Source organism: Oryx dammah, unplaced genomic scaffold (assembly GCF_014754425.2).
Source record: "Oryx dammah isolate SB20612 unplaced genomic scaffold, SCBI_Odam_1.1 HiC_scaffold_8, whole genome shotgun sequence".
Classification (NCBI taxonomy): domain Eukaryota; kingdom Metazoa; phylum Chordata; class Mammalia; order Artiodactyla; family Bovidae; genus Oryx; species Oryx dammah.
Genome location: NW_024070192.1, coordinates 44,811,914 through 44,827,729, shown reverse-complemented (window position 1 = coordinate 44,827,729; position 15,816 = coordinate 44,811,914). Strand labels below are relative to the sequence as shown.

Below are 15,816 nucleotides of genomic sequence, written 5' to 3'. Positions count from 1 at the left end.
ACCAGATTAGGCAATTGTGATTCTGGGTCCTCCAAAGGTCTCAAATCATAAAAAATGCTCCTCATCTTTCAATAACTGCTAAACAGATACCAAAGGAATGGGAACGCGTCTTTCGTGTATGTCACTGCTAGTGTGGAAACTACTGCCTGGTGGTATTTTCACCTGTCTGAACTCTAGGGAGGAGGTCTCTGAATATTTCATTTTGAGTCAGACCCACAAGGCATCCTCGAGAATCACAGCCCCTCTCCTTCCACCCTCAGTTCTCAGATACGTCCCAACACACACCACGCACTTGAATTTGACTCAATAACCGCACACTTGAGAGAAAGCTAAGTATGTATTTACTCTCCACCTAGTGGTAGCTAGGTAAAATTGCAGGCATAATGATAAGGGAATGATCAACTCTACATTGCTCACCTTCAAACCCAAACCTATAAAGGGAAGTAGGCATTCAGATCCTCAGGGACCAGGCACACAACACAAATAAATGAAAAAGGCCAAGAGAGAGAGTACAAGTATTGTCAAGAAAGGCAACTCCTACTTAGTTCCAATTGATTGTCCACTTTGGAAAATGCAGATCGGAGCTGCTTCATCATCTTCTGATTGTTTGAGAGAAGTCAGAAATTCTGATTTTAATGTGAAACCTCCTGATGCTGAAGATGATGGCTGGATTTTCTTGAAAGCACTAGGTGAGCTAAATACAGCTTATAGTCCTCCCGTTTTCAAAGCTCAGCTGTACAGATGGTGACTGTCATCTCCCCTAATTGTGGGATTAGACTGCCACTCACCAGCTGCCGTCTGTAACTACAACAGAGGCACCAACTGCTTTACTACACAGACACAGCTGGACTCCCCAGCCGTGGAGAACAACTAACTCTACAGGAAGAAGTGGGAGGCTTAGCTGAGCCACCCAGTCATGGCAGCAGCCTGGCCCCTGTGACCAGTCGTTGGCCAGTAGGCACTAAATGGCTGACTGCTCCTGAAGGAAGCCTTCGGGGCCTGGGAGGCCTTTATCTGGCTCAGAAGCTAAGGCTGCTTCTCGAAGGACTTCCAGGTGCTCCTCGGCAGCTGTCAGCGACTGGTCAATCCAATCCAGGCCTCCGGTCAGGTGGCAGGCATTCCTGGTCACCAGCACCAGATGACTGACAGACAGGAGCAGGGCAGTTGTCCTAGGAAAAAAAAAAAACAGGATCAGCTTCCCTAGGATCTAAGGGACTTTGCCCTAAAGCCCAAAGGGACAGAGTCTAGATTAGGGTTCCCCAAGCTGGAGTCCCGTCCTCAAGAGGTTGCTAGGTATGTCATTTAAAAAGGGTTCCATGCTCAGATAAATTTGGGAACCTCTGGGTTAAACAAAGGCAACTGAAGCCCTTCTCAGATGACGCACATGATAAAGTTCTAAGAAAAGAATGTAATACTCTTTGAGTCTCAGTAACTTATTTAAGACTGGGAGCCCACTTCCTGCAACACATCCAATAACATCTCCCAGAAGAGGGTTCTGTGGGATAGTCTGGATCTAGTCAATGGGATAAGCACATCCCCAGCTGCTGCCCACTTAAAGACAGGATGTTCATACCCCACCTTGGGCATCATGTACTGATTCTGAATCAATAAGACCCAGCACTGGTTTACCATATTCTCATAAAAAAATTTAACTGCAAACCAAATAGAGGAGGCAGCTTGTTTTTTCAGTATTGAAAAACTCACTGCAGAGTATCTTCTCTTTTTTAAAAAATTTTTTATTTTACTTTACAATTCTGTATTGGTTTTGCCATACATTGACATGAATCCACCACGGGTGTACAAATAGTGAGTAGGCATGATGCATTTGGGAATGCATTACAGATGATGAGCCCACGAACACAGCTGGGCAGTAATCGAAGGAGAGTAGAGAAACCAACAGAATTGCTGTGACCCACAGCCTGTCTGGCAATTAGTACACAACGGGCCTGTGAAACAGTCATATAAATCTGAGAGACAAAGGAATACGCTTTGTTTTGTTTCAAGTGGGTTTGCATTTGGTAGAGAAACATAACAATCTCAAAAGCATAAGTATGCTCTGTGTATAAGCACTGATCATGAGACAGGGTTCCTGGGCATGTGCTGAGAAGGTGAGCACAGCTTTAGCTGACCTGTCACTGCCAGTCTCAATTCCTGCCCACCACCCACACCAGCGACCCACTAGGCAGTACTCACAGCTGAGGTGTGTCTGCTTCAGGGGTCCAAAGAGCAGAGATGGCCATGGGGGCAATGGGAGGGCGGGGAGGTGCAGATAACTTAGCTTGGATGGATGTTTCATCACAGAAAATTCCAAATCTAAGACTGTTTCTTCCTCCTGCTCCTCTGGGGTTTCAGGAAGAACTCTGGCCACAAGCATCCAGCCAGGCCTGGCTCACTGGTTGGCTGACCCTTCACAGTGAAGGGAATGGTACCCAAAGCTGAGGCAGTCTTTGGAACCCAACAAAGCAGCCTTCTCCTCCACCACCAAAACAGCCAACCTCACAGATTTGATAACACGGGGAGCTTTCAGTGTGAAAAGACACATGGCCACCCCACCCCTCTCACCGGGCATCCAGGAGCTTTGGGTCCAGCGGAGGGTACATGGATTTCACAACGTCGTCCACTCTGAGGGGAGGCAAAAGGTTTTCAGTATTTCCCTTTTCTTATGGCCTTTTCTCCTACCTTTCTTTCCTTACCACAAAGCTTCTCTTTAGACATTCCAGACCCAGCCTTTAGTGACTTTCTGTAACTGTATTCTCAGACAGGTAAACAGAAAGACTTCAGAGACTTCTCTGGGGGGGTCCAGTGGCTAAAACTCTGGGCTACCAATGCAGGGGGCCCAGGTTTGATCCCTGGTCAGGGAACTAGATCCCACATGCCACAGTAAACACCCAGGGCAGCCAAATAAATAAGTGAAAATTCAATCATTTTAAAATAAATAAATGAAAATAAATTTTAAAAGTTTAAATAGATAAAATTAATTAATTAAAAAGAAAGACTTTGACTTCTGTTTAGAGAATATTTCTTCTGGTTTTCAGTTCCAATGGATTAAAAAGTACAAGTTCACACATGTGAAATGATGTTCAAGATATACTACTACATCAAAAAGGCAAACTGCCAAACAAGATACAAAGTCCGATGGATCCTATTTGCATAAAAATGAATAAACAATGGCTATGACATTTGGCAGGAAGTGAGGGACCAGTCTGCAGAAATACTTACCATTCAACAGTGATTGATTACTTCCAGGAATTGGGATGGGGTGGGACTGGGGGGTGGCGGGTCCCTTCACTTTTCAGATTCTCTATTTCTGCAATGTTTTAACTTTTACAAATGCTTATTACTTTTGTATTTAAAAAAAAGAACAAACAAACATGGTTACAGGTAGATATTCAGAATACTAAAAAAACGCTCCAAGTTTAATTTGGGTTCAAACTGCTCCACTGGATTTCTTGCAGCACATGATACAGTTCATAGTTAATTTTTTTTAATCAAATTCAAGAAGGTACTACTTATTCATCCTTATGTGCATGATTCAATGTTTTTGTTCAAATTTCTCGCTCCTGGACCATTTAGTCAAGAAGCAAAAAATAACGATGCATTGTTTGATTTCCAAAAGCACTTGCAAACAGGCTTGAAGGTCCTTGTCTTAGGGCTGAGGGGCTGGTGAGGAAGTGCAGACGCTCAGTCACTCAGTGCCCCACTTGGCCAGCCCTTTTTCCTACCCTGTAGCTGAAGCCACTCTTCTTGAAACTAGTATGCTATCAATACACTGTACGAAATAGAAAAAGAAAAACCATGGGGCTAAAGGATGTGAGGGCAGAAAGAGAGAGCAAGGACCCTGACTGATGTATGGCAGGGATCATTCTGGAAGCAGTCCAAGGTGCTCCGTAGGACAGGCCAGTGAGCGCCCCACGTGAGGTCCACCCTCTGAGCACTGTCACACCCTCGCTCCAGCACCGGGGCTAGTCCTGACCCCCCAGGACTCCACTGGGACTCAGAAATCGCCCTCTCTCTCCTTCTCCGTGCCCTCCTGGTGATGCTGCCTTGGATCCTGGTGTCACAGGAATTTGCCAGGACCTGGGACGACTCTTGGAAGTGACAGGAAGTATGAGGGAGGTCCAGCAGATACTAGAGGAAGGGCTGGTGCTTGCTCGGAACCTGGGTTCACTTCAGGCCAGGGGCCGACCTAGGCTGATCCCACTCCTGTAGCCACACCCGCCCGGGACAGCTCCGGAGACAGCCCAGACCCTTCTGGCTTATCTCCCTCCCACTGTCTCAACTCACTGAACTCCCTGGACGGAGTTCAAGTGCACCAACTCTTTCACGTTCCCTCCAAGGACTGGTTCCTTGAGATCCATCTCAGCCCACAGGCGAAAGCGAGGACCCTTGGAACTCAGGAGGCTGATGTAAGAAAACCCCCTGAACTGGGGAAAAACACTCCCGGCTCAGGCACATCCACATACCAGCCACCAGATGGCAGCCCCAACTTAGTACCACCCTTCCCTCTAAGAAAAAGAGCTTTCTTTTCTTCACAAAACCGAGGCCAGATGAGGGGGTGGAGCTGTTGTTGCCTGCAGTCCCTCTGGTTGCCTCCTACATGGGATTCTGCAGACAGCCTGGAATCTGGGAGATATGAATGGTCCCTTCACCTCCCACCCGGGCTTGGGGGCTGCTGGCCGGGCCATGGATGGGGCCGGGGCTGGTCCTAGTACAGATGTCAGCTGGGATGGGGTGCGAGGGAAGCTCACGGCTCACCGGGGTGTGGGCACCCGTGGCAAGTGCGCTTGCTGTCCCAGAGCCCAGGAAGGTGTGCCCAGGGGAAGGAGAGCTGGCCCAGCTGGCATGGGACTGAGGAATAAGTGCCAGTCATATGCTGGCACTTCCCAAAAAACCTACGGGAGGGGTCACGCCGGAGGGGAGGGGAGCCTGTGACACCACCCTAGCCTGAAAAGTCTCCCAGCCTCTAAACTCTCCTGGGCTCTCTGGGACTGTGTGGACCATAAACCATTCAGGTTGCCTCTGGAGTTGCTCAGGGGACCCTGCCCCTGCCCCCACCCCCATTTCCGCCCCCCACCCCGGGAGTGTGGGGACCTCACCTGGGGCTGATGCGCTTGGCCACCACGATGATGTCACTGACGCTGGCCGAGGTCTTCATCTTGGCCCCTGAGCCCATTGTCATGGCAACGAGCTTCTCCGTCAGAGTGTGACAGATCTACCGCGACAGGGAGCAGAGAGGTGATGAGGGGGGGACCCAGCCCCCAAGGGTTTCTGCCCTCCCACAAAGCCCCATCCCACGGCTGGGCACCCCTAGCCTCACGGACAGACTGAAGTGAAAAGCGCACAGAGATGAGAGCGATGGAAGAGGCAAACCCCAGGACACGGCTGGGTAAGGAGGGAGGGGTGGGAACCTCAGGCCAGGGCCAGGGTTTCTCGGCTTAAGAGAAGTCTGAGCTGAAATAATCTGTCCTGAGAAAAATCATGTGCTCTAACTTCATCCTCTTCCTTCAGGGCCAAAACCTATTTTCTCTCTCGATTCCTTCACCTCCTGGCTTTGTCTTCCAAAATGATAAAGATCTCTGCAGGCACCCTCAGAAACATGGCCAGACAAGCAGAATTTATATCAACAATTTTCTGGGATAACATTTTAGCATGTTTGTCATGATGATGATAAAAGGGCCATGGAGGGGGAAAAAACAGCAGGAAAATACCAAGACTAGGACACACGGCCTTTCTCATCATCCACCAGCAGCACTGGCCACCCGTAACGCTTTGCTCCTCACTTTCGTGCCCCCCTCCCAGTGTCAGAACCTGGATGTGCTTCTGTCCCTGGGGAAGAATTTCCATCAACTTCATCACATATACGTGGGGCTGGAAGAGAGACAGAAAGAAGCCGGAGAGCCCACCCAGGGGACAGCCCAGGCCCTTCCCTCGATGCCCCACCACAGCGTCTCCAGGGCAGGTGGCCAAGCAGCAGGGTCTCGAGGGCCCAAGAGGAAGCAGAGAGGGTCTCAGGATGGACCACTGAGCCCAGTAAAACTCCTTCCGGCTGATTTATCCCACACCTCAGCTGTCATTCATTCCCCTCCTCTAACAGATAAGGGCAGGGGACAAAACCCAAAGACAGAAGGAAGATGTCGTGTGGCATCGCTGCTCCAGTCATTAGACCCGTCCATCCCCATCTATAACCACGGAGTGAGGTAAGCCAGAAAGGGAAAAACAAACACCGTATATTAACGCATAGAAACGGCATCTAGAAAGATGGTACTGATGAACCTATCTGCAGGGCCGCAAGGGCGATGCAGACACAAAGAAGAGACTTACAGACACAGCACGGGGAGGAAGGAGAGGGTGGGATGAATGGACAGAGTAACATGGAAACATACACATCACCATATGTGAAACAGATAGTCAGCGGGAACGTGCTGTATGACTCAGGGAACTCAACCGGGGCTCTGAGACAACCTGAAGGGGTGGGATGCAGTGGGAGGTGGGAAGGAGGGGACATATATATACCTATGGCTGCTTCATGTTGCTGTATAGCAGAAACCAACACAATATTGTAAAGCAATTATCTTTCAATTAAAAATAAATAATTTTTTTTAAAAAAAGAGCTTCTTGGAACTCAATAATAAGCCTGGACTCTGGGACAACATGTTACCAGGCACTGCTTTGTCCCCTAAGAGAAGAGCTAAAGAAGAGGTGGGACAAAAGGCTTTTTAATATTTTGTACTGAATGACATGTAAGTGACACTTTCAAGTTCAGAAAGCTGCCTTTTTTGAGATCTTGAATAATTGCTGGACAAAGAGAGAAAAGTGTGGTTTCCCAGGTTACTACTGAAATGAACAATATTTGCCACTGGCCAAACACTTCAACATTATTATTGTCCTAGTAAGTCTGAGAATGTCTGGCAAGAATTGGTAAACAAATGCTAAAACTGTAAAAATTACCCCAAAACAATAAAAATTACCCCAAACTATAAAAATTACACAAAACTATAAAAATTACCCTAAAAGCAAATTGGATGCAACTCCTCTCCACCCTGTCCTGGAGCTGTTGGCTTTAAAAAAAAAAAACAAAAAAAAAAACAGTCTGCTCTCAGGTTGAAGTATCATGGTTTGGATTTTTTAACACTGATTGTCCTGTCTGGCTGACCACTGTCACAGAGAGGGCTGGTGAAGCACTTTCTAGTAACTGGAGATGCCCTAATACAGAGCTCAACTCACTTCAAGGGCTAAGCCCTCAATTCATGGAAGAAAGTGCCCAGGAGAAGCTGAGAATTGCCCTTCCCCCTAAAATGGCTGCGGTCTTGCTCTGCTATTCTACACACAGCTTTCTGCCTGGTCAGTGAACATGCGGTTGGTGACTGTCTCTGCTGTCTTTCCACCGCCCACTGTACTGTGAGGACCAGGTGGAGTAAAGCCTTTGAAAGGGCCTCTAGAATTCAAAGGAGAACAGACCAGGAGCGGAAGTGAACAGAAGGAACTCCAAGAGTTACAAGAGGTCTCCTGCAGGGATCAGCCCTCCTCCCAAAGTCCCTCCTCCTGGACAGTTTGTGCACCCGGATGCTTTGGTGACCACCCCCTTTATTCTCCTGGGGAAATCGAAGAGTATTACCTTCAGGATGGCGATGCAGTGGGACATGAGACCCCTGGGGAGACAAGAAGCATTTGTCAGGGCTTCTCCAGAGAGGCCCACCTCCCTCCAGCCACCACCTCCACGCCTCCTCCAGCTCTGATCCCCAGGCCCAGCGGGACACCACCTGAGAGCCGGGACGCCTCAGCGGTAAAACGAACAAGCCCAGGAGCTAAAGCAGGAAGCCCTTTCTTTTTCCCCTTTCTTCCCCTTTCCCCTCCTGCACCCAACAGACTCCTCTAGCTAGGGCCACAACTCTGAGCTTCTGAGACTGTTCCCTCCACCCAGGAAGTCCTTCCCCGTATCCCTCTGCCTGGTGAATTCATCTTTCAAGTCCTGAAGGGACTGCCCTGGCGGTCCAGCGATTAAGACTTCAAGCTTCCACTGCAGGGAGTAGGGGTTCTATCTCCAGTAGAGGCCGGAGAGAAACTCCCCATGCTGCACAGTGCAGCAAAAAAAAAAAAAAGACAAAAAGACCCAGGACGAAAGGCACCCACTCTGGGAAAGCCTTCAGAAGTCCACCCCACTCCTCCAGCCCAGCAACCCCATAGATGCCACCTCCTCTGTGTGCTCACTGCACTTGCAGAGACCCACCTCTTCCCTCCATCATTTCTGAAATAGTGTATTTAGTAGGATTCTGTCTCCACCACCGGTTTCAAAGCTGCATCACCTGGCCCAGAGCCTGCACATCACACTGGTTAACACCCACCCCATGAATGAAGGGCTGAGCGACAGGGAAGGGGGCAGCACACACTTCTGAACCCGCAGCGGAGTGGAGGGATCCCCGAGGGACCCTAGAGACAAAGGCTGCATCCCTGGAGCCTGAGGGCCATATTCACGGGTGCCTCAAGGATAACCCAAGCACATCACGGTAACTTTATAACAACTCTGCCACACATCTACGGGCCTCAGTGTTCGGATCTGCAAAATGGGGAGAGTGAGGACAAATCACCGTGGTGTCACACTCTAGGTCCCGCCATGGTGAGGGCAGGGGAAAAGCAGCAATGGACACAGTGCTCCAGGGTGTTCAGCCGAGCTCAGGCAAAGGAAGCCAGGAAAGGGTACCCGGAAGCCCGATTCACCACCCCCTGGCAGCTGGATAAAAGCGAACAGTCCCCAAGGCCTTACGAGGCATCTTCAATCCAGTCTTCGTTCTCCAGAATGGCCTCGATGTGAGGGTTGGTGATGACAACGTCATCCAGTTCTAGCTCAGAGGGCTCAGACTGGGTCTCCATAGCGCCAATGAGGTCCACGATGGGCCTGGAAGGAAGAGCCCAGGTAAGTGGGTTCCTGCCGACTCTCTCCCCATTGAGGCCCACATACCCTCTGAAAGGATAAGTGGAATGAGTAAGTGAAAGCAAGAACTGGTTCTGGATCCAAACCGAAGGCTAGTGGGACTTCAGTGTGGGCCAGGCACATGGTGAGGCAGTGAGTCAAGGAGGCAGGGCACAGGAACACAAGGAAAAATGACACAGGACAAGAAGAGCTGCTCAGAGAAAGGCAGGGCTGCAACCATAATCATTACAAAGATATCCTAAACAGGGACGCTCTTTCAGGACAAAACAACACCCATTTGTAACTTGTTTCCCCTTCGAGCCTACCTTTTATGGAGAAGCTCAAGTTCCTATTACCCAAACGGACCTGCACCCCCTTATTTGTTCTGTAGAATCAGCTTCTGGGAGCCACCTTGGTCCACCCACATGATCCCACCCCTTCCAAGTTATACTGGAGAAGAGGCGGATGTAAAAACACCTCCTACTTTATAACAGGGTTCTTGAAAACATGAGACACCATCGCAGAGCTTTCCTGGGTCACACGAATGGGCATTTACTAATTATGAACCACTCGACAGAGATGCTGATAGGATTCAAACAAAGGGATAAGAGAAACTCAGGGTTCAGTGGTCAGTGTCCCTTGGTATCTAGCAATTACAATATTGCTAAACTGAAAATAACATCTTGATTACCAAGTAGGTTTCATGTGAAGAACATCATGAAGAAATCTGTGCAGAGACGAGAATGATCTTATGCTGGGGTTTTGCAACCCCCAAGTGTCTATTGCTTCAGTGTGTGGCTTAGAGTGTGGGGCGTCGGACTTCTGCTCCTACAAGGTTGTCTGGGGGGCTTGCCAGGTGGTGCTGGGGTAAAGAACCAGGCTGCTACTGTAGGAGACATAAGAGACTCAGGTTCTATCCCTGGGTCAGGAAGATCCCCTGGAGGAGGGCAAGGCAACCCACTCCAGTATTCTTGCCTGAAGAATCCCACGGACAGGGGAGCCTGGTGGGCTCTGGTCCACAGGGTCATGCAAAGTCAGACACGACTGAAGTGACTCAGCACTCACGGATGCATGACGTTCGTTAGAAAGGGTTGTGCTGTGCTGTGCTTAGTTGCTCAGTGGTGTCTGACTCTTTGCGACCCCCTGGACTGTAGCCCACCAGGTTCCTCTGTCCATGATTTGGCCTGCTCAAATGTTAAGTGGCCAGTTTGGGATAGACGGGTGCTAGGTGAGAACATTCACAGAGTCCAAGGCAGCTCAGGATGCTGGGGAGCTTATGCAACATTCTTAAGCTCTGAGATCTTTACTGGGAATGACAGCCTTAGGGTACCATTTTCAAGATAAAAGTTGAGTGACAGTTGCCCAACACCAAACTTCTCTTTTCTTTTGTTGAGGCATCAGGGCACAGTCCCTCTCTCGTCCGTTCCCTCCCTGGGCCACTCACTTGGAATCATAGCACTGCAGGAGGTCTCGAGGCCGACAGTAGCGCTGCCTGCAAACCACCACCAAGGCTGCAAAGGAGGCGAGGAAGATGGTGGCCAGCACGCCTATGGCAACAATCACCACGGTCTCCATGCTTCCAGCTGGCTCCCTCAGTCCTGGTCAGTCCCCCTCATGGGCTGAAGCTGGAAAGACACAAGGGTTGAGCAGCCTGGTGAAGCAGCAGCAAATGAGTGGGGTCTTACCTGCTAGAAGGTGGAACGGAAGGCTCCACCTGCAGACACCTGAGGGCCTGAACAGAAGCAAGACGCATTTTAGGTCATGCCCCAAATGTTATCTTTTCCTTTACTACTGGGTTGGCCAAAAAGTTCATTCCAGTTTTTGCGGAAGATATTATGGGAACACTTGAACGAACTTCTTGGCCAACTGAATAAAAGCCTTTGCTCCCCAGTTGGAGCAGGATGGCCTTTTCAACCCAGGACAAAAGGAAACACTGTCACTAGCACTGCTGTTTCCGTATCCACACCAGGCACCTGAAAGAACACCCACCTAAGAAGGGCGGGATTGTATTCACTGAGAGTCTATCTGTGCCAGGCACTTGGTGGTATGTGTTTACTCTTCTAACGATCCTATGAGGAAGGTGTTCAGTTCAGTTCAGTCGCTCAGTAATGTCCCACTCTTTGCAGCACGCTTTGTCCGATCCCCTGAATCGCAGCACGCCAGGCCTCCCTGTCCATCACCAACTCCCAGAGTTCACTCAGACTCATGTCCATCGAGTCAGTGATGCCATCCAGCCATCTCATCCTCGGTCGTCCCCTTCTCCTCCTGCCCCCAATCCCTCCCAGCATCAGAGTCTTTGCCAATGAGTCAACTCTTCCCATGAGGTGGCCAAGTACTGGAGTTTCAGCTTCAGCATCATTCCTTCCAAAGAAATCCCAGGACTGATCTCCTTCAGAATGGACTGGTTGGATCTCCTTGCAGTCCAAGGGACTCTCAAGAGTCTTCTCCAACACCACAGTTCAAAAGCATCAATTCTTCGGCGCTCAGCCTTCTTCACAGTCCAACTCTCACATCCATACATGACCACTGGAAAAACCATAGCCTTGACTAGAGGAAGGTGTTAGTATCCCCATTTTACAGTTGAGAAAACTGAGGCCCAGAGAGGTTAAGTAATTTGTCCAAGTCTATGTAGTCAGGAAACAGAAAGTCACCCACTCAAACTGAGATGGATTATCACCTGCCTTGTCCTTTCTAAGGAGAAAAGAGGATTCTAAACATTCTGGGGAGTTTTGATCTTGAGTTTCAGTGTTGGAAACATTGCTGTTGTTTAGTCACTAAGTTGTGTCTGACTCTTTGCAGCCCCATGGACTGTAGCCTGCCAGGCTCCTCCGTCCATAGGATTTCCCAGACAAGAATACTGGAGTGAGTTTGCCGTTTCCTTCTCCAGGGGATCTTCCTGACCCAGGAATCGAACCCATGTCTCTTGCATTGGCAAGTGGATTCTTTATCACTGAGCCACCAAGGAAGTCCCGTTGGAAACTTACAGCTGGTATTAAACTGTTTGTCGTCTGTTTACTGCCTGTTTTCATTTAGATTATTTCACACCTATTCTAACCTCACAGGCTGGAGAAGCAATGGCATCTCAGAGAAGTATGTATTCACAAAGTTATTTCATTGCAGGCCTCCCACTTGTTTCCTTCTGAGCCAGTCTTCTTCCCTTTCTGGGCTTTAATTTCTCCACCTGTGAAAAAGGGTGCTTTGACATAGAATTCTAACTCCAGGACAGTACATCTCCTCTATTTGAATTTAATCCTATGTTCCATGTCTTGGAGGTCCAAATGCTCCTGATCATTATTCAATAAGTATTTATTAACCACTTAGTATGCACCAAGCAGAGGACTGGATTCTGGAGAGAGGAGATAAATAAGACATGGGCCCCAAAACCTGGGGTGGGGGGAGCCTGGGGAGACAGGCAGACAAACCATTTCAACTTCGTGTGTGTGTGCCACATACAGAAGTACATGAAAAGAGAGTACCAGTGTTTGCAAGATACTTTCTGGGAAAGCTTTTTGCCCAGAGCTGGCGATGCTTGAGCTGGGTTTTGAAGGTTGAATAGGAGTTTTCTGAGTGGACTTGGCTGGCTCAAAGTGCCAATGAAGCCGACTCAGAGGACTCACAGAGCTGCTGTCCCACCTGGCTGTGCACTTGCGCACAAGGGTGAGAAGACTGAGCTCTACCTTTTTCGTCTCTGATTGTGTTTGGAGGCGGCGTGGGGGTGTCCTGCTCGGTGACCGTGGATGTGTTTCTCTGTACTGTCCTCCTAAAGGGCTCCCTCCTTCAGCCCTTTTCCTTTCCTTCCCCTCGCATTTCTCACTCTCTTCACTTTCCCTCGCTCAGCTTTCCGCTCCACTCCCGGGCTCTTTTCCCTCCTCCCCGCCCCGTCTCAGGCTTTCTCGGCGTTTCCCTTCCCCTCCCCCCGCTCTGGGTCTCCAAGACCACCCGCTTTGTTTCCTCTCTTCCAGAGCGAAGTTTCGGGTGTGTTTCTCTGCGTGCATGAGATTTCTCTCAAGTCGTTGCGGTCTCTCTCCGCGATCGGTCTGCGTGAGTGTTTCTTCGTGTGTTTCCCTTTTTCTTTGTGTTATTTTCTGTGTGTTTCAGGATGAGTTATTCTGTTTCCCTCTAACGGGTTCTAAATCTACAAGGAGAAAACAAGACCCCATCTCCTTCCCTCTGCGCGGCGCGCCCCACCCCCGACCCAGAACACCCACTCCACCCCCAGGACGTCGGGAGGGAACCCCACGCGCCCCGGCGCGCGCCACGCGGGGCCCGATGGCTCCGGAGCGCTCGGCTCCAACTTTGCTCGCTCGCGGGCGCCGGGCTCCCCTCCCCCGCCGCACCCTTTCCCCCCCACCCCCGCGCACCCCGCTCCGAAGGGGCGGTGGGCTGGGAGCCCCGGGCCCAGCTCCGCGGCGCGCCGGGCTCACCCACCTGCGGCTGCGGCTCCGGGACGCAGGCGGGGGCGCTCCCGCGGCCGGGCCCCCCGCGCTGGCCGAGTCCGGGCGCGGGACTGGCGGCCGCCGGCGAGCGGGGCATGCCGGGAAGGCGCGGAGATAAGTCCGGGCGGCCAAGCCCCCGGCGGCGGCGCGGGCGGGGGAGCAGCGGGCCGAGCATCCAAATCCCCCGCTGCCAGGCGCCGCCGTCACCGCCAGGCCCCCGGGCCGGCCGGGGGTTGGGGCCGCGGGAGGCCCCGGGCAGCTGCGGGGCCGTCGCTCAGAGACCCGACGGGCGGTCCCCGCACCCCCGCGGGGGCCGGGCGGGGCGGGGAGGGGGCGCCGAGGACCTGGCGGTCCCCTGGGGTTGGGGAGCGCCCCGCGGCCCGGCGGCGTGGCTGGTCCCGGAGCGGGGCTACTCCGCTGCTCGCGGGCTGGTTTACATCCTGGCTCTGCGGCTCACTGGGCTTCCCTGGTGGCTCAGACGGTAACGAATCCGCCTGCAGTGAGGAAGACGAGGGTTCGATCCCCGGGTCGGGAATATCTCCTGGAGGAGGGCTTGGCAACCCACTCCAGTGTTCTTGCCTGGAGAATCCCCATGAACAGAGGGGCCTGGCAGGCTACATACAGTCCACGGGGTCGCAAAGAATCGGACACCACTGAACAACCAAGCAAATCCGCACTGCCACTCCCTAGCTTGTACACCTAGCGGGTACCTTGGTTTCTTCCTCTGCCAAAGGGAGCAGGACTTATAAGCATCCTGAGTTAAATGTCCAGATGCAGACCATGTTGGGCCCAGGGTCAGTGGTGAATCAGTAGTAGCTCTTACGAGAGCCTGAGCCACACTGGGTGGTGACAGGCAGGCCCGTCCCTACCAACTGCCTGCCAGGGACAAGGGTAGGAATACATCACAGGGGTTGGGGGTCCTGTCCCTTCCGTTCAAACCCTACTCCATCCGGTACTAAAGGGGGACCCACAGTGCATACACTGCCCCCACCCTGCAATGGGCCATCCCTCAGGCCTGAAGATGCCCACAACAGGCTGCCTTGGAAGGACAGAGGTCCACAAAGGCCCTGGAAGCAGGCTGTGCATAGTGTGAGCAGGGATTTCCAGAGTCCAGAGTCCCCGGAGCATGATCTAGACAGGCTGTGGTCTTTCCTTGACCCTCGAACTCCGCAGGACCCGAGCAGGGCCAGATAAAGCCTGGGACCCAGTTGACCAGTCTAAGGGCCATACTGTTGACAAGTGGGGAAGGATACAGACTAGGCCCCCGGCGCTTGATGCAGGCACTTCGATCTTGTGACCCCTTGATTATGTCCAGCCCACAGCAGTATTGTTTTGGCTTAGAGTTTTAAAAAGACCAAGTTAGCTGCCAACATTTTAAAAAATCAGGAACTGTGTAGATACCTCTAGATTTTTAGCCTCTCTGGAAAATTCATAAGACCGTTGGTTGCAACAGTCATAAGAGAGGGGTGGGTGAATCTCCAGGCCTGCTCTCCTGGCCCACCCTGTTCCCTGCTGTGTGCAAATACACTCACACCTCATACCCTATTAAGGGCCTGGCCATGTGAGAGCTCAGTTTGCCCACCATTGGTACTCTGGGGCCAGAGGGTTGAGTGATGATTTTATTACCCTCCAAAAGGTTTGTATGGAAAACCTGCATTCTGTGTAAGGAAAACAGACCAACAGCAAAGCAGCGAACATCAGAATGGGTGACTGGGGACAATCAGTATCCCCATGTGTTGGGGATACTCTTGAGAAAAATGGAGTGCTGTTTTTGTCTTGGGTGGTTTAGACACTTGTGACTCTATAGGAGAGATATTTAAAGAAAGCTTTGGGTCTTCTGTGGTGGTCCAGTGGTTAAGACTCTGTGCTTTCAATGTGGGGGGCAGGTGGTTCAGGTTCCATCCCTGGTTGGGGAAGTGAGATCCCACTGACTATGTGGTGCAGCCAGAAAAGTAAAAAGAAAAAAAGCATTAAGCTCGTGTGATGGGGGTTATAAAAGGAAAAGACTTACCAACACAAACAAAAACAACCAAACTAAAAAAATAAAAAAATCTCAGCTGCTGCCCGGAGCTGACAGTGCAAATGCTCCAGTTAACCACCCACCACCCAGCTGTGGGGAGAAGAGGGTGGCGCTAAGGTGGAACCAGTGCCTTTCCTAGCCAGCTGTGTCCCTTCATTCTGGCCACTCCTGCCACCTCGGTGCCCCTTGAAGTCTCTCCGGATTGACCTGAGAAGACCTTGTGTGTACTCAGTGTTCTTACTTGCAAGCAATAGAAACTGGTTGCTTGTCCCACGTGGAAAGGGCTCTTATTGAAAGGATATGGGGTGCCCATAGCATCAGCTGGAGACTGAAGACCAAGATTAGGAAGTCGGCAGGCACCACAGGGAGTTCCAAGGGCTAGGTGCCACCGCCCTGAAATGATCATGACCTTCCCTTCAACTTTATCTTTATTCCGGAATCAAAGTCCTGGA

The 15,816-nt window shown here is 51.1% G+C and overlaps 1 protein-coding gene across 1 annotated transcript; it reads right to left on the bottom strand.

Moving 5' to 3' along the window:
* Positions 1–318: 318 nt before the first annotated feature.
* TMEM98 (transmembrane protein 98) lies at positions 319–13,650 on the bottom strand. The gene is made up of 7 exons (XM_040244028.1): positions 13,337–13,650; positions 10,353–10,533; positions 8,762–8,893; positions 7,616–7,649; positions 5,097–5,212; positions 2,563–2,622; positions 319–1,169 (listed from the first exon to the last, which is right to left on the bottom strand). The coding sequence occupies exons 2-7, from the start codon at positions 10,481–10,483 to the stop codon at positions 962–964; spliced, it is 681 nt and encodes a 226-aa protein (XP_040099962.1). The 5' UTR covers positions 10,484–10,533; positions 13,337–13,650; the 3' UTR covers positions 319–961.
* Between the last annotated feature and the right edge of the window lie 2,166 nt (positions 13,651–15,816).